At 38.1% G+C, this 22,557-nt stretch overlaps 1 protein-coding gene across 7 annotated transcripts in view; it reads left to right on the top strand.

Moving 5' to 3' along the window:
• Positions 1-22,557, top strand: part of TTLL7 (tubulin tyrosine ligase like 7) — a 244,448-nt gene that overhangs the window by 136,074 nt on the left and 85,817 nt on the right. For all 7 annotated transcript variants that reach the window (XM_074221808.1, XM_074221809.1, XM_074221807.1 and 4 more), the window contains exons 15-18: positions 4,489-4,681; positions 8,922-9,127; positions 10,255-10,389; positions 14,804-14,884. In XM_074221808.1, the coding sequence (XP_074077909.1) occupies positions 4,489-4,681; positions 8,922-9,127; positions 10,255-10,389; positions 14,804-14,884 (615 nt within the window). The remainder of the gene's footprint in view (positions 1-4,488; positions 4,682-8,921; positions 9,128-10,254; positions 10,390-14,803; positions 14,885-22,557) is intronic.

Here is a 22,557-nt window from a genome sequence, read left to right on the forward strand (position 1 = left end):
CCATGTACTACAGGAAAAAAACGTATATTCCTTTATATCCCATTCAATTTCTTCCATAGGTCTATCATATATCTAGGTTTTCTAACAATCTATTTACATCCTTAATTTCCTTCTTGTTTATTTTATTATTAGATTTATATAAATCTGAGAGAAGGAGGTTGAGGTCTCCCACTAGTAGAGTTTTGCTCTCTATGCCTTTCTGTAGCTCTTTCAACTTCTCCTCTAAGAATTTAGATGCTGTCTCATTGGGTGCATACATATTTAGTATTGAAATTACTTTATTGTCTATGATACCTTTTAGCAGGATATAGTTTCCTTCCTTGTTTCTTTTAACACTATTTATTTTTGCAGCTGCTTTGTCTGAGATAAGGATTTCTACCCCTGCTTTTTTCACTTCATCTGAAGCAAAATATATTTTGTTCCAACCTTTTACCTTTACTCTATATGTATCTCTCTGCTTCAAATGAGTTTCTTGTAAGCAGCATATTGTAGTATTCTGGTTTTTAATCCACTCTGCTATTTGCTTATGTTTTAAGGGAGAGTTCATCCGATTCACATTCAAAGTTATAATTACTAACTCTATTGCTATCTTCCTTCTGTTTGTATTTTCCCCGTTTCCCCCCTTTATCCATATTCCCCAGTGCTTTGTTTCCAAATACCACCACCTTTAGTGTGTTTGCCCTCTTATATCAACCCCTCCCCCTTTCTTTCCCCTTTCCCTTTTCCCCCTCTTCCCTCCCTTCTGTTAGTTTCCCTTTTTCTTCCCATCCCCATCCCCCCTCCCCTTTTCCCCATTTATTGCTTAAAAGGTAAGATAATTTTCTTAACTGAGTGTGTCTAAGTTAACTTTAAACCAAGTCTGATGAGAGAGAGATTCTGGTGGTTCTCACCTCCTCCCTTTTCCCCCTCAATTACAATAGGTCTTTTGTACCTCTTGATGTAATGAAATTCACCCCATCCATCCTCCCTTCTCCTTACTATTCCCCCCTTTTAAGTAGGTATTTTTTTAAATCATTCTGTCTGAGTCACAGATAAGTTATGAAAATCCATCCCCTCTGGCTATGTATATTCTCTCTAATTCAGTTCTCAAGAGTTATGAGATTGTTTTGGACTATTCAGGGTACCATCACATTAGACCATATCAATACCAACTCTGTATTAGCCTGTGCCTTCTCTATCTTGTATTTGTGAATTTTATTCATGGTTCAATGATGAGGATTATTTTTCTACTTATTTGGGATGTTTTTGAAACCTAACTCTGTCATCTAGTTTCCTGTCTTTCTCTCTCAGCTTTGTATCATTCTCTCATTTGCTGGATACCATCTGTGCCTTTATCTTAGCCCTTGATAAAATATTGAATATTTCAGGGCCAAACACATATCCCTGAAGAATTCAGCTGTAGACTTCTGCCATGTCTGTCAATGATGTCTTTTGGGGTCCAGTCATTTAGCCAGTTCTGAATATATAACACAATCATCTTGCTCACTTCTCTCCAATTTTTCTGTGACAACACCTTGAGGGGTTTAACTGCTTTGCTAAAATCTAGGTAAGCTAAGACAGCAGTTTCTTCTTGCTCTAGCAGGCTAGGAACTCTGCCAGAAAATAAAATGAAGTTCATCTGTAATGACCTATTCTTGATGAAGCCATGTTGGTTCTTGTGATCACCATTTCCCTTTCTAAATGTTAACTAATCGTCCCTTTACAAACCCAATACACTTTTAAATTGAAGAGAGACAATTATTTTTGTTAATGGAAAAAGGCAGCATTTTGGGTGATTGAAATTGGTATTTCAGAAGTTACTTGAAGTATATTTTTTCAGTGCCTTGTTGCTTTTAATCTGTATTGTTACCCATAGTCCTTGCAAGGAACAGAGTTCCAAAGCATCCTTTTGTTTTGAGGGTGACTTTGCAATTTGTTGACTATTGAATTGATGGTTGTGAGAATTATTATGTCTTCCGCTATGAGAGCTAATTTTATAAAGTTGAGGTTGAATGGAGCTTTTACTAGGAGAGGCTATGTAAAGAGTTTTCTTGTGTTAGAAAGACAGAAATATTATCTAGGAAGATGGAAAATGATGTGTACAGTTGGCATAGAACCTCTGTTATGTTACGCTACAGATGGAGTTTGTGCCATTGTTACCTTCCTTGTTACTATTTGAAGAATGTATTGGTTCATTTCTCACTTGACTATATCGTTGGTCTATTGGGCTCAGTTGTACAAATGTGATGAAAGCTTAACCATCCATTTACCTTTTTTTTTAATAAAAGGTTTGAGTAGTATGTGTGCCATTAAAGGCCAGAGAAAACTTTGGAGTTGGTATCATATCTTAAAGACTGGGTGGTTTGGATAAATTAATGATTGCCTAAGGACTCTAGTTCTTCTGGAGAAATACTGTTGAAAAATGTCTTCTTGGTCTCAACAACTATTGTTAATACTAATCTATTTTCCACTCATATAGTTTTTCATAATGTTAAAATGTTTGACAAATATATTTAATGTCAATATTCATTCAGAAACTATTTGGCTCCCTACTGTATACAAGGTCCAATACTAGACATTGAGCAAGATGCAAGGATAGATAAGAATCTCTGCCCCTAATAAGTTTATAATCTGTTGTGGGAGATAAGACACATACAAAGATAAATATAACTCAGAGGATAAGTGAAATATGATAGAGGCCCATTATAAGTTGGGAGAACAGCAGAGAAGGCTTCATGGAGAGGCCATTTTTGAATGAACTTCAGAGAGATGTTGAATTTCTAGAGAGTAGAGGTAATGAAAAAATTGTAGGGGTCAGAAAGATCACAAAGGTATATGAAACCATAGAATGTTTTCAAAGAATCGTGAATTAGTCTGAGCTGATTTTTTTTAAAAGACAATTTTAATGTTGGTGCTTAGTTAGATGAAAACTTATAAAAAATATATTAAAAAGATGCTGTTATCCTAAAGTATTAAGGCAATTTCCACTTCCTATATTCTTTGGGGTAAAACTTCAGAAAGACCAGGCTTTTTATTAACTTGATTTCCAAGTGTTATGTTTGAATGGGATTTTCATCCTGCTCAGCTATAATAGTCAATCATTATTTCAATATACCCATCAAGCCCAATAATTTTGTCTTAGATTATGCTTACATTACAATGTCTTCCTTTTCCCTTAACATGGAACTGCTCCTGTTGGAATACATAGCTGCAGTAATCATTCCCATTGGTAACAGGAAGCATATGGTGCATCCTTGAAATACGCAGGCTACAAATATATTCTATTCTAGGTTTCACCTATTCTTCTGAAGTAAGGCCTTCTCCAATCTCCACTCCTTTCTTTCTTCACCTAGAATTGTTGAAAATGAGTCATACTGGAAGATTAAAAACAGGTAACCCTCAGCAGAGACCTACTCCACCATGATAATATGACAATGGGAATTTTTGCTATACACCCTTCAATATGAGTCCTCCTTGCAAAAAACAAAACAAAACAAAACACCCCAACACATTAATTTCCACATTATCCACTTCATTTATTCTGTAGTATATAGGGAAAGGGGAATGGAATTGCTTCACTATGGTAAGAGCATCTGTGTTAAACTTGGGCATCAGCTAACAGAAGACCCTTCAAACTTATGACTACGTTAAAGATTGAAAAATATTTTAAAGGTAGTTGTATTTTTTATTTTTAAAAAAGTAACAATATATTGAATGCATCAGGGATACTTTCTTGATGCATGTAAGCTAAGGGGGCAGGATGGCTTGTTTTAGTTGTCTCTTATAGCAATTTATAATTGCTATGTTTATAGCAACTTTCTCAGCTGCTTTTTAAAAAAAATCTGTATATGTGTATGCGCATGTGTACTAGTGCTTAAATATTGCTAATTAATGATGCACAGGATTGCATATCTTTGAGCCTGCAGTTGAGAGTCCTGCATCATACAAAGCAGAGCTGGTTCCATCTCACAGAGATATACTTTTAACTTCCTAAGTTCTTCCTTTGTCTTGGCCCTTATCACCTTTGATTCTAACCACTCAACTCTCTTTTTCTTGAGACTTTGACAACAACAGTTCATAAATGACTCTTCATCTAAAATCTCAAACACAGAATGATTAAAAATAGTTCTTTCCTTGGGGTCATTGGGTGAGTGTGCAGGCAGTGTGGGACAGCAGCAGGACTGCAGAGGACAGAGTTCAGAGCCTACCTCTGCCCTGTACTGTCTTTACCATCTTAGGCTCCTTCCTGGAGCCCTCAGGTCCCACACCTATAAAATGAGAGTTCTCCTGGATTAATCCCACAATCTTAGGAATGTGTCTTAGAAAAGTCATTAGATTTTTAATTTTTTTTTTGTCAAGTTACTTTGGACAGTTGTGAGCACCTTGGAGATCCTAAACTAGTTCTTGCACTCTCAAAGAAAAGGGAGAATTCAGATGGCCAACTCATCATGTCACCAGGATTTGCTCTCATTTTTAATTAGTTAACACTGTTAAAATATTTTATTTTAGCCTCTGCATTCTATGCCTGAAAGTGCACAAATATTGAAAAAGCAAAAGAACTACAGTAGTGAAAGCAGTTATGAAAGCACTGAGGAATCCTTTGAGTTTGAAGAAACTGAGCAAGAGTTCCCAAGTACCTTCACTGAGAAGAAAATCACCTTTGATTATAATACCTGCAAGTGGAAATATTCTACACAGCCTGGTGAGTTGAATGATTTTAGCTTAAGAAAGAGCCAGTGAGTTGAGGGCTTAAAAACAAACAAACAAACAAACAAACAAATGAATCCCCATCCAAAGGGGAGCAGTGAGAAGAGTTGCTGTACATGGAAGGAGACAGGTGTCAACTGACCCGACCTCCTGGGCCCTGGGCTTCCTTCTCTGCAGGCCTGTCTCTTCCTCCTCAGTATTTTTTTTTCATTCAGTAATTAATTGTGGTTTGGAGGCCATTTAAATCCTTTGCTTTTTAAAGTGATCTTGCATACTTTGCATATGTCCCCCTGTGAGTTGTATTTTCCAGGAAGTTTGTTTCATGTTTTGGGAGCCAAGGCACCCCTACCCACAACTAATCAATCTCTCCTCCCTCTCTCTGCCCTTAATAATGCTATCTCCCCCACAGTAACATTGACTGATAAGGGAGAGATGAGAAAGAAGGTAGCTCAGGGCAAAAATTCCTGGTCCAGAAACAATCTCAGAGATGATGTAATGTTATCTCAGAAATTTTTTTCAGATCAAGAAACCTGTAAAAGGTAGTCAGACACTTTATATTATATTACATTATATTAAAATATAATATAGGTATTGTTTTTTGTGTATTCTCAGCATAATTCTCTTTTGAATTCTCTCCTAACATATACTTTCTCCCTGTTAATCATACTTTCTTTTTATGATCCTTGGAAAATATAGTGAAGGCTGTCTCCTTATTTTGTACTTTGTCTTTACTCTGTCTAACCTGAAGAACACCGTAAACAAGCTTCTTTATTCTTCTCAGGAATGAATGCAAAAAAGACTGATAGAAAAACCTTCTGATTTATAGGTACCTGCACTTGCTTAGTGGAACCAGCTGAAGGAGTTTAGACCTGCTATATATTTATATCCACCTCACCCCCATTGGAATATATTGTCTATGTACTAGTAGAAAAGGATCGGAGAAAAAAAACAATTATTCAAGTCGTTTTTCATTATTTTTTTATTTTGCACATACAACATTGTATGTCTTCATCTCTAGCAAGTTGATTCAGTCAAATATTTATATGCCTACTTAGCACAAACATCTGTGGATCTACTGAGGGTAGGGCTTCTGCCGGTTTCCAGCCCTACCTCCTCTTGGACAGACACATGCTAAAGGGGTCTGCCCAATGAGCTTACCTCATGAGATTTTTTTCTTTTGGGGGGTCCATGCACAGGGTAATTGGGAGAATGTAAACTGTTTGAAAGCAGGGATTCTTTTTCTTTTTCTTTTACCAGTAGCTAGCAGGCCCTTTTAGGTAGTAGACAATTAATGTTGTATGTGATGGAATCAGCCAAGCAGTTTGCCCTGAGAGAAGAAGTAATTGATTAACTGCAGCTGGTATCACTTGTGACTAGATAATCTCTTGGATGTGGAATAACTTCTGTCCTACCTCCCATAGCTTCTCTTCCCTGCATTTGAAATGTTGCCATAATTATAGATTCTTAAAGGAATTGATATTACAATGCACTCAAGTCATAGCCATCCATCTTCTGCTTGAAGACTTCCACTGATGTGGACTCTGCTACTTTCCACTCAACTTGGGTCTAGTCTTGATTGTTAAATTTTCCTAACATCAGACCTAGATTTGTTTATTTTTTGGGGTGGGGGTTGGTACTTTTACTCTTGGAAAATCAACAGAACAAACCTATTCCCTCTTCCCCTTGAAGACCACCACCCTTCTTTCAGCCAGACAGTTGATCTCACTCTCATGTCTGGCTTCTGGGATCAGATCTCAGTCTCTCCTGAGTCTACATTTGCTACATTCTCTTGATCTAAAAATTTAGTTGTGGCATTGCTAAATTGGCTTCTCAGGCTAAATCACTCTCCTTCTTTCAACTGGAGCCTCTTATGGCTTGGATTACATTCCCTTGGCCATGATAGTTTCCTTCCTCAGGATGTCCTCTGACTGATCAGTACCCATCCTTAAAATATGGTATTCAGAATGGAGCACAGTATTATAGGTATTCATGTGATCATTACAAAATGTCTATAAGATTATCAATCCTGCAATCTAAGTCCAGTTAAGAGATCATTAAATTTTTGAATATGGTGATTTTTGACCCTAGTATTTGGTTGACACATATCACACTTGTAAGCCATTAAAATCTCCAACTATTTCTCTCATAAATTGCTATTCAGCCAAGTCTCCCCCATTTTTGTATTTGTATAGCTGATTTTTTTGAGCCTAAGTGTTAGAGTTTGTGGTTATCCTTATTGAATTTCTTCATGGATTCAAATCTTGTTTCTGACACTTATTGGTTATGTGACCCATGGGGGGGGGGGGAATAGTCTCATTTTACAAATGAATATCCCAAGTCTAAGAGAGGTTAAGTAACTTGTTCAGAGTGTTGTTATATAGTAAATATGTCATGAAGGAATTGTACTCTGAAATCTGGGGAGTTAGATCTTCCTTAGAGCTTCGCGATGTTTCCATGTTTGATGAATGTTCCTTCTCTGTCTTAATGCAGATCACTAATAGAAGCTTAAACTCTTTAAAAAAAAGTTAAATTTTAGTGACTTCTCTTTGAGTATTGCCATTCATCTAGTTCCAAAATCCACTAAATGGTATTGGCATCAACTTCACATCTTCATCTTTTACACAAGAAAGTCACAAAAGATTTAAATGCTTTTCTAAAAGTGTTGTAAACTACATTCTCTTGATCTAAAAACTTAGTTGTGGCACTGCTGAAAAAGGAAAATTAGACTTAAGTACCTATTTGCCTTCTATCACCATCCCATGCATCCCAAACAACAGCCATAATTCTTCTTTGAATATCTCTTCCTCTCTCTCATTGTAATACTAAAAAAAAACCCCAACAAATACAAACCCACACCTTCAGTTGTGCTTGCCCACATTAATCTTCTCAGACAATTCCTCTTTATTTTTTCTTTAGGTTTTTGTAAGGCAAATGGGGTTAAGTGGCTTGCCCAAGGCTACACAGCTAGGTAACTATTAAGTGTTTGAGACCAGATTTGAACCCAGGTACTCCTGACTCCAGGGCTGATGCTTTATCCACTACCCCACCTAGCCACCCAAATTCTTTTTCTTTGGGTTTTTAGTATTCCATTAATGAGATCATCCCATTTCCATTCCCTCCTTTGATCTGAATATGATTCTACTCCTTGGGAACCTTAATGATGCTTCCTCTATACTCTTTGAAATCTGCTATCACAGAATCTAGGATGCACTAGGAATCTAAAAAATTACAGAATATTGATATGTGTTTGGGGGGAGGGAGGGATTGGAGGTGTGGAATTTTTCCTCAGAACTGGCCATATGCCTAGAACCTAGATGAAATTAAGGGTTCTTAACCAACTCTTCATTTGTACAATGAAACCCACAGACCCCTTCTTAGAATCAGAATTATTTTTTTTCATTTATATTGGGTTTATACATTTTTTCCTGCAGAATCTTTCAAAGTTAAATCATATATGCCCATAGGGCACCATTTAAAAGGGAGCCACTTGAAAGATTTCTCTCCTCTCTCTCCATTTCTCTTTCTCTCTTCCTTCCTCTCTCTATCCATGTTACATTTCTTTTTTATAAAGACTTACTAATTTTTATAGCTAATGAAGGAGATCCCATTTGCTTTTATATACATTCATTTCAGTTCAACAGATTTTCTTTGAGTTTTCACATGTGAGGTAAGGTACCAGGCAAAACAGGAGATACAAAGTTGAATGTGTGTCACAGGGAGAGAGTGTTGGAATTGGAATTAAGACCAACTGTTCATCTGACCTGAAACCTGCAATGATTGTGTGACTTTGGACAAGTCACTTAACTACCATCTACCTCAGTTTCCTTAACTGAAAAAAATGAGGATAATAACAGTAGGTAGTTTTTAGGAAAGTGCTTTATAAACTTTAAAGTGCCATATTAGCTGGTGTTACTATTCTCTCAATATGAGGTGAGACCCTAATTTAGTAGTGAATCTAGAGATTCCATTTTGATATGGGTTCAACCTGGTGATGCTGAAGTATCCCTTTTAGTACTCCAACTCTAAGTTTTGCTCATTCATGGCTTGTGGCATTTCATTTCTAATCAGTCTTCTCAGGGGACCTTTAATTTTTGGAAATTCAGCATATGATTTACCACCACATTTGCTGTACCATCGACACTTTGACCACCCTTATATTGTGTCTGTCTGAAAGAAATTGTCCTTGGATCTTTCCCTTGGTGCTGCAGAGTTCTGATGCAGGTCCTTCCCCACAGGTGCCATCAGACGCTCCGTCAGCTGTCCTCGCTCTGTCTCGGCTAATCCATCCATACTTGACCACCGCCCTTTTTCAGCCAGACAGATGATCTCACTCTCACGCCCAGCTTCTGGGGTCAGGTCTCAGTCTCTAAACCGTTCTTCCTCTTCCTTGAGGAGTGCTACCCAATCTAATGGCATGGATCACCATGAGACTTCTTCAGTAGTAAGTAACTTCTTAATCCTTTTTAATATCTTAAGAAATAGAATTCTCTAATATGAATGGGAGTAGTAAAAAAAGACCAAATTAGAGACTGTGATGATCCTGAGATACTCCAGTCATAGAACAGAGCCTCCTTATAACATAAGTAATGATAGCTCAGAGTTGGACTTTACCTAAGTCAACTTAGTTACCAGAAGAACGGAAAGAAACTTTTAAAGTCTGAAGTCTTGACTGATAGAATGCAAGGCAAAGGTTGTAGTCAGGCCCTTTGGTGGGGTTTTAAAATTTCTGCTTATACTATAGTCTTATTGTATTGGAAATTACTTGACTTAAATGTTTCTGTTTTTATAATTTCTCTTTCTCCTGTAAGACTGGGGAAATATTTAGTGCCCTTCTTCTGTGTAGATATTACAAGATGGAATGAATTGTTTAAGTCCCAAAAGATTGACCACCTGTTACTAAGCTCCTAAGAGGGAAAATACTGTCTATAAATTATGAACATTGTTTATATTGTATCCTTGTATGTCAAAAACAACCCTCGATCTGATCCACCCCTCAGTCTCAGAGAATTGTGAAAAAGTTTCACAGTATTGATTTTGCCCGCAAGCATACATTTTACTTTGAGTTTTTCCAAACACCCTGCAGTAAGCATGGGGTGCCTTTGCTTCCCTGGGATTATCTTCTCCTAGAGATGAGATCTGGTGCTTGTGGGGGGTGGGGTTCATTATTGAAGTAGAAGCTAAGATAGAAGGATGATTGAATTTGGCCCACTTATGAAACATGAAGCACAGGTACAGAGTGAAGCCAATGAGGTAAAAATAGGGAAGAGCTTTTTTTTCCCCTTTTGGTGATTGAATCCAGAATGGTTACACTTCTGTGGTCTGTGACAGGCATTCTGACGAAGCTCCCTTTTAATGTCAGACTTGACTTGCAGTGAAGACAGTCTATCCCCAAAGATGCCTGTGTTCTTTGGGGATGTAGACAACTTATTCTTGTTATTATTCATTTCCCCCCTCCCCTTCTTTATTTATTTGCTAAAGCACTTAATAGTAAATAACTCTTACCCAGAAACATCTTTCTCATCATGGCAAGATAAAACTTTGAAATCTCTGTCTTTCTTTGAATTTAAGACTGATCCTTTTCAGCATATGAGAACAAAAGAACAGGAGGAAGAATTTACAAGGCAGACCTTGTTTATTCTCCGAGACATGAAGATCAGGTTCCCAGGGAAAACAGATGAAGAATCAGAACGGATTATTGAGGATGTAAGTGTGTGCTGTAATCTTGGGCCCTTTGGCATCATCCTCCAGGTTAACAATGCCTGCTCAGCGATGCACTGCCCAGTGACACTCTTCCAGGTTGGCAATGCCTGCCTAGTAGTGAGCTGCCTGGTGTCACTGTCCTTCAGGTTGGCAATGCCTGGTGACATGGTCCTCCAGGTTAGCAACGTCTAATCATTGGTGGGCTGCCTGATGACACAGTCCTCCAGGTTAGCAATGCCTGCCCAGCAGTGCACTGCCTGGTGTCACTGTCCTCCAGGTTGGCAATGCCTGCCCAGTGGTGAGCTGCCTGGTGACATGGTCCTCCAGGTTAGCAATGTCTAATCATTGGTGGGCTGCCTGATGACACGGTCCTCCAGGTTAGCAATGCCTGCCCAGCAGTGCGCTGCCTGGTGTCACTGTCCTCCAGGTTGGCAATGCCTGCCCAGTGGTGAGCTGCCTGGTGACATGGTCCTCCAGGTTAGCAATGTCTAATCATTGGTGGGCTGCCTGATGACACGGTCCTCCAGGTTAGCAATGCCTGCCCAGCAGTGCACTGCCTGGTGTCACTGTCCTCCAGGTTGGCAATGCCTGCCCAGCAGTGCGCTGTCTGGTGATACCATCCTCCAGGTTAGCAATGCCTGCCTGGTGGTGAACTGCCCAATGACATCGTCCTCCAGAAGCACTCACTAATGTTTATCTTTTTCAATCACAAAGAATTATTTAGTGTTTAGCAAAATTTCATCCTTCAGTGTATCTATGAAAGAAATTATACATTGGAATTTGATGAACTAATCTCAGTGAAACATGGCACAAAGATCCTCTTGACTTCTACTGAGGTGCTGGGGGTAGAAAGACAAAAGTGAAGAAGAGCTCTGCTCTTCAGGAGCATTAGCTTTTAGCAGCCGACAAGGCAGATTTTGAGCTGAGTTTCTAAGGGGCCACATACAGGGGTGACAAGGGAGGATGAAGGATGGGCAGGACAAGTGGCAGGAAGACCCCTCCTTTAGTGTGGGGCATCCCTTAGCCTTCCCTCAGTTCAGGCTTTGATTTTATATGTGAAGAAACCAAGGCTTAGAAATGTTTATTATGACTTGTCAAACTCCCAAGAAAGTAAGTGGAAGTGCTAGAATTTGAATTCATTGTCTCTGATTCTAAAACTTTTTTCATTCAATCTTATTGGGTGAATTTGAAAAGAGGAAAAAAAAAAGATTTCTAAAAAAAAATATAGACCTGAAAGGCCATGTAAGGAGGAAATATTAAATATACTGAAAGAAGAGAAAATCTGAATTTTTATTGCAGGAGCAAGAGGAAAATTTGGGACTGGTATAAAGGATAGTAGCTGTCATGAGAGAAAAGTTCCTTATAAGTAACTAATAGGGAGAATGTTGGCTGAGAATGGAAAGTTTTCTCTCTGTAAATTCCTCCACTGATTTCTGCAGTCCTCTGGCCTCACAACTCTGTTGATTCCAAGACTTTATCCTTTAGTGATTGCATTTGTCTTTTGGGGAAAGTTGTTATTAAAACCCCTGAACTCATTGGACAAAGGAATTGTGTGGATCCAAGTGTTCTGTGCCTTATTCCAAGCACTATTCCAAGACATTTAATGTTGTAAAATGAACCATCTTTAGAGCTGGCCTAATGAAATTGAAAAGTGGGTTTGAAGAATTTAATTTATTTTTAAATCAAGTCCATGTGGTTAGAAATGGAATTAGAGACACAGTCCTGTTCTTTCAGGAATCCCCAGGGCCCACTTGGGCAAAGCCTCATCGCTTCAATGCCAGTAGTATCTTGGGTGGTTTTTCTAGCTGTAGATCAAGGGACATAGTGATTTCAGAAGAATAAAACTACAAGTATCCCAAGAGTAATGACCAGTCAGGCAAGTGTGTTAGTGTTTCTTGAGAACCTCCTCTGGGCCTGGCACCAGGGGGCCCCAGAGAGAGTTCTCAGTCCAATGGAGCAGCTCAGATGGGTGTCAACAGTGGGCGATAAGGGCAGGCTTCTTAGAGAAAAATTCTGGGGAATGGGAAGTGCTATGGGCTCAGCACCTGTAGGATTGGAAGAGGAGGATACCAGGAGTCGGAGACTGTAGAGGGGACAGTTGAGGAGGCGTACCACAAGCACCTTCTGGGTCCCCTGGAGGGAGCAAGGGCCAGGACTACAAAGAGCCAGGTTGAATCTAGTAACTCAGGAATGGCTTACTTAGCCTCAGGGTGTTTATTTTGCTTTAAAAATAACTGTGCCATCAAGTGACCTGTTTTTAAATGACACAGAGCACCTGTAGGACAGCCAGCCCTGGGATGCTCTTTTCTAGTCCTTTCTAGAACATTGAGTCCATCAGCGGGGCTGCTGCTTTGGAAAACCGACTCAGCGCCTGTTAATAATACAGACAGAGGGAAGAGGAGATCCAGAGGGGTTTAGTGAGAAATCATTTTCCCTCATCAGAGTTGTACCACTTACTGGGTAAATAAGGTATCAAAGTGTTCTTTTCAAGCCTGTACTTTTATTAACTTACTTAAGTTGTTTACTGGTAAAAAATGATTTTTCCTCTTAGCCTTGAAAGATTTTTTTTCATGGAGTAAGGGCACCACCCAGTGGTCAATATGAACCCAACAGTTCTGACTTTGGTAGTGGTTTCTGCATTCCCTACCATTAATTCCAACCTCTTTCAACTATCTTGTTTTTGAAAAAGGGGGAAAAGGCTTCTGGGTTTAAATAGAAACTGACACTTTAAGGGCAGAGGAGCTTAATCTTTAATAATTTTTATCTAATAATATCTAATCTTTATCATTAAATTATTAAAGAATATTTATGAAAAAAAAGTAAATAATTTAATAATTGTTATTGGAGCATCTAAGTACCATGTTGGACAGAATGCCTGATCTGGAGTCTAGAAGATGTGAGGTTTGTTTTTAGGTGTTTTTTTTTTTTTTTTTGCAAGGCAATGGGATTAAAGTGGCTTGCCCATGGCCACACAACTAGGTAATTATAAAGTATCTGAGGCTGGATTTGAACTCAGGTACTTCTGACTCCAGGGCTGGTGCTCTATCCATTGCCAAGATGTGAGTTTAAATCCAACCTTAGACACCTACTGGCAGTGGGGCCTTAGGCAAGTCACTTAACCCTGTTCCCATCAGTATCCTCATCTATAAAATGAGTTGGAGAAGGAAATGGCCAACCATTCCAATATCTTTGCCAAGAAAACTCCAAATGTAGTCATGGAGAATCAGACATGTCTGAAACTTCCAAACAGTAATGACAAGAACAATCTTTACCAAACCTGAAATATTTTTTACTCCATAAGGAACCTTTAAATTATACTCCTAAACCTAAAACTCTGAACATGAATTCCTGTTTGTGAGCTCTTATTGTTACCTAAAATAAGGAAATCTCTTTTCTAAGATAAGAATTGTATGCAGAGCATATTAATTACATATAACTTTTCTTAAGCAAATTTCCTTTCCTTGTCTATGGAGAGTGACAATTTGGAAATAATTGAGGGATACACACACACACACACACACACACACATCCTTAGAGCCCAAAGTCATAGTAGCATTCCCAGGACATGTTTATATTTGTGAGTATGTGTATCTCTGTGTTCACATGTCTGTGTCCACATCTACACATTCAGATTTAGGCGACCTGACCTTTATTTCCATGTAGCACAGCTGGGTGAGTTTCGGTATCTCAACTTCCAGAACTTGTAAGCATAATACTAAAATAGTTATTTAAGAAATGCCTTCCCAGTAGCATATGGAAAGCATAATATAATTTCCAAGACAATCTAACTCCTTAGTAACTAAAAATAACTAATCACTGATATTTAGATTGTACTATCAGTTTGTAAAATATTTTATATAGCTTGATTCTCACAACACTTATGTAAGGTAGGTGCTATTATCATCATCATTCCTTATTTTAAAGATAAGGAAACTTGAGTTTGACAGGTTAAGTGACTTGCCCAGGGTCACCCAGCTAGTAAGCTAATAAGAGACAGAGGCCAGATTGAATTCTATGAGAGCATTTTAGTTTTAAAAGGCTGTAATCAAAGGGTGTTGAATCAAGAGTCCTGAGCTCTACCTTTGATAAATTATGTGTGACCCTGACCTCAGGGACCAGGTGATATTCTGATACTCCTTCTGACTCTAAAATATCTTATTCAACCAACTTACTTTATTCTTCTTCTTACTATTATTATTACTATTTATGGTTTGGGATGTTTGCCAGCTGCTGAAAAGAAGTCTCTGCTCTCTTGCTGCTTGTGAAGCAATAGAGATTAGACCCTCTTTGTCCCTGATGATAACATTGAGTTTTCAAATCACAAACTGTTAGTATTGATCTCAGCACTTACTTTAGGGGATTGTTTGTGGGGGGAATGATGGATTACACTTCATTTTGTTTTTCTTCCCAAATGCAGATTATGGATAACTGGAAATATCATAAACCCAAAGTAGCTTCATACTGGCTTATAAAATTGGATTCTGTAAAACAACGGAAGGTGAGTAACATACAGTGAGTTCTTACCCTTCAGATCTTTCTTGACTAAGAAAGAATCAGAACTTTTTGACTGGCATCTTCGATCTTTCATGTTCATAACCTGTACATGCAACCTGGGCATTTTGTCTTATAATTATGTTGTTGATGGAGTTCTGTACCGTGAGCCATCATCATTTTGTCTTTGGTAATTTCTTTTAATCAGCTGGACTCTAATAATCCTACTCCTGTGATAACTCTTAGATCATGGAACTCTTAGATCATTTATATCTTAGCAGATTTTGAGTCTTCATGATGCACCTAAGGGAAAAGGGGGGGAGCAAGGAAACTGATGGCACTATTCCAGTAAAATAAAAATGTACACACATAAATATACTCATACATGTACACATTCTTATACATATGCACACATACACACATATACTCACATAGCAGATATTTATTAAATGTTGGTCAAGTGACTAGTTTTTACTTATTATCCAACAAGGATAAGAATCTTCTTGTTGAAAAGTCAGTTCTTTATGATTGTCACTTGAATGTGAGTCTTGGAACCTGAAGGATTCATGAAGAGATAGATTGGCCTCTATATATGGCAGGGGCTGAATTGCTGTGAACACAAATTTCCATCACTTTGGTTCTTTGCATTCATTCAAAGAGAATGCAAAGTTTGACATGATATTAAATGGATGGTTAGGGAAGAGATGCAGAAAGTTTGACCCTTGTTGACCCTTGCATTTCCTTCTCCCTTATTTTATGAAGTAACAGTCAGTTGCTCGATTATTTCAGCATGAATTAAGTGTTTACCATTTGCAAAGAACAGTGAACTCTAATTGCCAGGGATGCAGGCACAAACAAATAATCTGTAGTCCCTGCCTTTGAAAAAACCTTAAAGTCTAATAGTGGTGACAAGATCTGTAGGCAAATAACTATAGTGTAACTTAGGATGTTACTAAGTTCAGAGGTGAGGTTAAGCAGGTTAGAACATTAAGGAGGGAGGAATTCTGTAACTAGGAGATTCAAGAACAATTTCATGGAAGAGATGGACCAAGAGGATTTCAGTAGTCAGTGATCTAGGAGGAGTCATTGTCATCTGAAAGGGGTTCCTGGGGATGAGTAAGTAGAGAAAGAAGAGGGTGGTTCAGGTCAGATCAGGGAATAGCAGCAGGTGGTGGGATTTGACCAGATAGAATGGATGAAGTATGAAATAGTGAAGTAGGAAAGCTAGCCTGGAGCAGTTTATACTTAGCAAATGTTGGTTGAATTGAATTTTGACAAATGTTATCCCAGTTTTTTAAAAATGGTTTTCTCAGATAATAGCGCTGGGAAGCTTAACTGATAAGTAGAATAGCTCTAGAATATTTTAGGATTGGGTGGGGAATGCCGGGTCTTATAATTTAGTCAAATTGTAGAAGCTTAATTTTATTAGACTGAATTATTAGGCTGATTAAGAAAATATCATAAACTTTAGTGAACTCGATTTGGCCAATGCATTTCACCAAATCTCTCAGGCTCAAGTTGGGGATAGTATAGTCAGATGGTTTCAGAACTAACTGAATAACTAGATCCCAAATATGGTGACCTTCCTCAAGGACATGACTGGGGCTCTGTGGAAGGACAGAAGGAGCAGGTTAGGACAGCAGTTTGGTGTCTGGATGAATATGACCATGCCATAGAAGATTGAGTAAAGGACCTGGGACTGTTTACATGGTAAAGAGAATATCTGCTGTGGGCACCTAACATTCAAGTATTTCAGTAGTCAATAAACATTTCTTAAGCATGTCCGTTGTATCAGATAGCACTGGGAATGCAAAAAATAATAGAAGACAGTCTCTGCTCTCAAGGCGCCCACACTTTAATGGAGTTAGAGAACATCCAAACATGTGTGGACAAGCAAGATGTGTGTGAGATAAGTTAACAAAGGAAGGGCCCTCACATTAAGGGGATTCTGGACAGGCTTCTTGTGGCAGATGGGGTTTGAAACGGAACTTGAAGGAAGCCCAGGAAGCCAAGAGATAGCAATGTAGACTTGGAGGTCAGGCTGAGGAAAAGGTTCAGAGAGGGGAAATGGAGTGTTTTGTGAGATCTGAGTTAGGAAGATTACATTTCTAGGAGAATGAAGGGTGATTGGATTGAAAATGGAAGAGAGGAGAGGCAGGTTGATGAATTACTAAACTATTAGATGTATCTATTTTGAAAGAATTGGATTAGGGGATCTCTGAGGTTCCTAGTAGATTTCAGCCTATGATCAATGTAAAAAGGTAGTGAGGGTCTTTACTGAGATGCTGGAACAATATAAATTGAAAGAAGGGAGAAGATAGGGAAGAGACTGTGAAGGTTGAGCTGATATGACTTGACAAATGGATGTCAGTCAAAACAGGAAAAAAAGAACTGTCCAGTGGTGTTTTAGGGTAAGATAGACTGAGTGATTATTATAAGTGATTTCTTATAATAGTAATAACATCTGTGAACAGGAGGAAAGCTGAGCTGAAGTTAGCTCTTAAACATGTTTTACATGTCAATAAATTCATAATAATGACAAGTGCTTGTTTATAGATTTACTAACAGGGCCTTTTGCCCTCTCCCAAAGTGAATGTCACACTGCCCTCCTGCCCCTCCTGACCTTCACAAAGGGTGAGATATCTTCACTGAGACCCTTCCTCCACATTCCAGGTGTGGCATGATAACAAGTACAGTTTTTGTTTTTGGAGTTTTTCAATTTTTTTTTGCAAATGAGAGTGTTGAGAAGGAGTATAGGCCCCTTGTTGAATTGAATTGAATTGATTGATGTTCCAGGCTGGAAACACAAGCACAGGCAAGCAAATAGGCTTTGACCTCACAACATCTAGATCCTAGTAGAGGAAAAACTCTTAAAGGGGATCTGGAGGGGCAAGGGCAGAAAATGTATTTGGGCAAAGGGCATGATTGGAAAAGGTCAGGAAAGCAAAGTGTAAAGTCCATTTTGGAGCAAGAGGTGGAAACTCAGCTGGCAGAATTGAAGATGGGAGAGGACCCCAGGTGTTGGTGGAAGGAGGATGGACAAGGAAGTTATGGTCTAGGGTACCACAATTTGCAATCTCCTTGGTTTTGTTAACATCTTCTACTCCAGAAGTAGGAGAATGAAGACTGAGTCACTACAACATAAAATGGACTCTTAATGTCCATATGAAAGTAGACTCCAAATTATTGATGAGGGAAATGTTCAACAAAATAACTGAGATTTTACCCGACATTGTTCAAATTGGGCACAGATGTAAAAAAAACCCAGGAATGATGATAGAACCCAGCACTGGTTATATAGAGCTTGTTTCCACTCCACAGAATGTTCGGTAAGCTGGGGGAGCCAGGCAATTCTATACTTAGCTTGGGTAGATGACTGCCATTTTTGCTAGAGCAAGTCCCAACTTGCATCTTTGTTCTTCATTGGTTCTGTCCATCTGAATTTAGACCAGGCCAAGCACATCTTGCCAAAGTTGCCCCTATTGAGAAAGGGAGAGAGAAAGTGATGATGGAGCCTAGTTTTCCCTCTGGGGACAGTGAATGGAGGAGGCCTTGGGCAGAAGCCATACAAGTTTGACCAGAGCCATAATAGGTGCTGACCATGGCTTTTCTGCTGTTTCACTCAGTTCTTTTCCTCAGACTGTATCTGAATTTAATTTCACAGCTCTAGGGGAGGGGGAGACTACTCCTAGGGAAAGGAGGAGCAGGGCGGCTCTCACCAGGGTTTGTTCTGTGCTTACATCCTTCCACTCATCTTTGCCTGTGGGAATCACTTAAGAGCTTTGAGTCATGCAGAGTTGTTGGAAAAATTAAGCACCATCAGCTCAATTAGGACAATGTACCATTTTTATAAAATTAACAACTCTACTTTTTAGAGAGTCTTTCCCCCCCATCCAGTATGAAAGGTAAAATAAACACCCACGCCAAACGTAGGCAACTAAATGTCCTGGTGCAAAAGATGACAGATTAGAAGAGAAAATTGTACATGGTGAGACTTTGTTATATTTGTAGCTATTAAAGAGCATTAAGTGTCAGAATGTTAAATCCTTATAATTTACAGAGGCAGGCATCACAATTTCAAGAAAATGTGGAAAAACAGGTAATTTCCTGGCAAACTTGGCTAACAGTTTTTTTTTTTTATTAAGTTGTTGAATTTTTTTCTGCCATTTCTTTGGAAAAAAGTCCCTTCATTTTTTTATTAAAGTCAAAGAAGAAAGAACCATTTCCCAACTGATAAGTGATTGAGCATGGGATATAGGGAAAATAACCTTTAACAACAACAAAAAAAATGGACTCTTACTGTCCATATGAAAGTGGACTCTAAATTATTGATGAGAGAAATGCTAAACAGAACAACTGAGCTCAACATTGCTCAAACTTGGCACAGATGTCCAAAAAAAAAAAAAACCCTAACAGGAATGATGTTGAAACATTGTTGGAAGACAGGTACACTGATACTCTATTCTGGAAAGCAATTTGGAATTATGTGCAAAAAGTCACCAAAATATTCATATCCCAAGAAGTTCAAAGACATACTGGAAGATACAAAACAGCAAAATAGTCTGCATTAGGAGACCATTAATTGGACAGTGGTTGCTTGTACAAATGGAGGTATAAGAATGTAATGGAATAACATTGTGCCATATATATACATATATATATGTATATATATATGAAGGACATATTCTCTTAATACAGAGCAAAAATATGTAAAATTGGGAGAACAATAAAAATTAGAGCTACTGTAATGTAAAACATAAACACTACAGAATTCCATCAAATTCTTATTGATTATAATGACCAGTCTTGGTTTAGGATGACAGATGATAAAATACCCAGCCATCCTTCTCAGACACAGAATATGACATTCAGGGTCAAGTCTAATTGATGTGCCCTTTGGTTCTGCTTGACTGGGGTGGGGTGTAGAAGCCTATGAGGAAATTACTCTTTTTGTAGAAAATGAAACACATCAGAGTGAGAGAAGCTTGAACTGGAAGGACAATTATCTCCCAGTCAGGAAGCTTGTTAATCATAGTGAAAACCTGGTGAAAACTATAAAAGCTGTGCAAATATAAAGATTTACAATTCTAGGTTGGGTTTCCTATGCCATTTTATTTCCCTAATTTTTATGAAATAGTCTTCATTTTATTTCACTGAATTCAACGTGTTTTCTTTAACCCTATGGCATGGAATGTGAAGAGATTAGGTGTTAGAAAGAAAACTGTCCACTGTGATGTGGTAGAAATGCAATTAACCATTTGTCTAAAAGATCACATATTAGTGGGAAGACTTGTCCATGAACACTTTATGAAACTAGGAGGAAGCAGTGACCAAGAGGAGGACAAGGCAAGAATCCAAGAATAAGAGTCAGCTGTAACCATAACCTTAATTAAATGTTCTGAAAACTTTCAGAAATAAGCACTATAAATGCCCTTTTCAATGACCCATTTCACTCAAACTCCATATAACTAAGTGATCTGGTTGTATTTCTTTTCTTATAAAATTATGGAAGATAATGATTTTAACCATAGACATTTTCTAGTTCCAGATGATGATTTTCTTTTGGTAATTTGACTGACTTTATAGAAGTGAAACTGGACCCTTCAAGAGTCCATGCCTTACTAACTTGTGTTCATTTTGACGTCAGGCTTTTTGGTGGCATGGACTCTCAGTGGAGAGCTGGATACCAACATGCCCTTCTCCAGGTGGAGATGGTAGGGCTCTTTTCACTCAGGCCTCCCACAATTGTTGCATATGGGCACACACTGATGCATATGCATTCCTCTTCTCTGATGCTCCCTGTCCATTTGCTTTTTTTCCTTGAAAGGAATTCTTTGCCTGATTTCATTTTTTTAGTCATCTTTTTTAAATTATATAAATATTTTATTTATTTTCCAATTACATACAATGGTAGTTTCTTCCAATCATTTTTTGCAAGGTTTTAAATTTTACAATTTCCCCTCCCTCCCTTCTCTCCCCCTCTCCCCAACAGAAGGCAGTCTGATAGTCTTTACATTTGTTTCCATGATAAGCATAGATTGAAATTGAATGTTCTGTGAGAAAAAACAGATCCACAAAGATGAAAGAAAGCATTAGCAGTAGCAAAATTATGTACTACATAAGACAACTTTTAAAAAATTGAAGATATTAACCTTTGGTCATAGTTTAAACTCCACAGTTCCTTCTCTGGATACAGATGGTATTCTCCATCACAGATCCCCTAAAACTGTCCCAGGTTATTGCACTGATGGAATAAGTCCATTAAGATTGATCATTACTCCATGTTGCTGTTAGGGTATATAATGTTCTTCTGGATCTGCTCATCTCACTCAGCATCAATTTATGCAAGTCTTTAGAGACTTTTCTGAAATCCTGTCCCTCATGGTTTCCTATAGAACAACAATGTTCCATCACATCCATATACCACAATTTGTTCAACCATTCTCCAATTGATGGTCATCACCCTCGATTTTCAATTCTTTGCTATCACAAACAGAGCTGTTGTGAATATTTTTGTACAAGTGATCTTTTTTTTTACCCTTTTGCATGATCTCTTCAGGTTATAGACCCAGTAGTGGTGTTGCTGGATCAAAGGGGATGCACATTGTCGTTGCCCTTTGGGTATAATTCTGAATTACTCTCCAGAAAGGTTGGATCAGTTTCACCAGCAATGTATTAGTGTCTCAAATTTCCCACATCTCCTTCAACATTTATCATTGTCCTTTCTAGTCAAATGAGAGGTATGAAGTGGTACCTCAGAGATACTTTAATTTGCATTTTTCTAATCAGTAATGATTTAGAGCAGTTTTTCATATGACTATAGCTAACTTTGACTTATTCATCTGAAAATTGCCTTTGCTATCATTTTGTCATTTGTCAATTGTTTGTTTTTTAAATTTGACTCGATTCTTTCTGTATTTTAGAAATGAGTACTTTGTCAGAAACACTAGTTGTAAAAATTGTTTCCCAATTTACTACATTTCTTTTGATCTTGGTTACAATGGTTTTGTTTTTTAATTTAATTTTTAATTTAATGTAATCAAAACTATACAGTTTGGTTTTTATGATGTTCTCTATCTCTTCCTTGGTCAGAAACTGCTCCTCTTTCCATAGATTTGACAGGTAAACTATTCTTTGTTCTTCTAATTTGCTTATAATATTGTCTTTAATGACAAATAATTGTCATCATTTTTTCCCCAAAGAACACATTGTTTCTTATTTCTTGGAGTTGCCTCGATACACACCATGAATTGCCATTTCTCACCTTCCTTTGTCAGCTGGATTGCCCAAGGTGGGCCATAGAGCTGTTGATGGGGGCCAGGCTTCTGCAGTATTGTAGCAGCAGGCCAGTGGGGAGGGGCTTTACTAGAATTTCTTTTGGTTTTCAAGAAAGACCAACTCTTCATCCTTTCCTAGCAGTTTGTCCTTCACACCAATAAATAAGAGTGAACATTTCTTGAATGTATGAATTTGTACCTTCAATTTTGCAATAATTCAATTTGTAAAAAATGACACACCTTTCACTTTTCAATTTTTAAATAGCGTCACTAGCCAAATCACCCATCTATTGTACTTTTGGAAATATCAGTATGGTTTGAGAAGGGGCTACTTTTAAATCAATCTCAAGAAAATCAAGATTTGTCTTATACTTAGGTTCATCTGGCTCCAAGAGCAAACACT

The sequence above is a fragment of the Macrotis lagotis genome, chromosome 2 (genome assembly GCF_037893015.1).
Source record: "Macrotis lagotis isolate mMagLag1 chromosome 2, bilby.v1.9.chrom.fasta, whole genome shotgun sequence".
Lineage (NCBI taxonomy): Eukaryota > Metazoa > Chordata > Mammalia > Peramelemorphia > Peramelidae > Macrotis > Macrotis lagotis.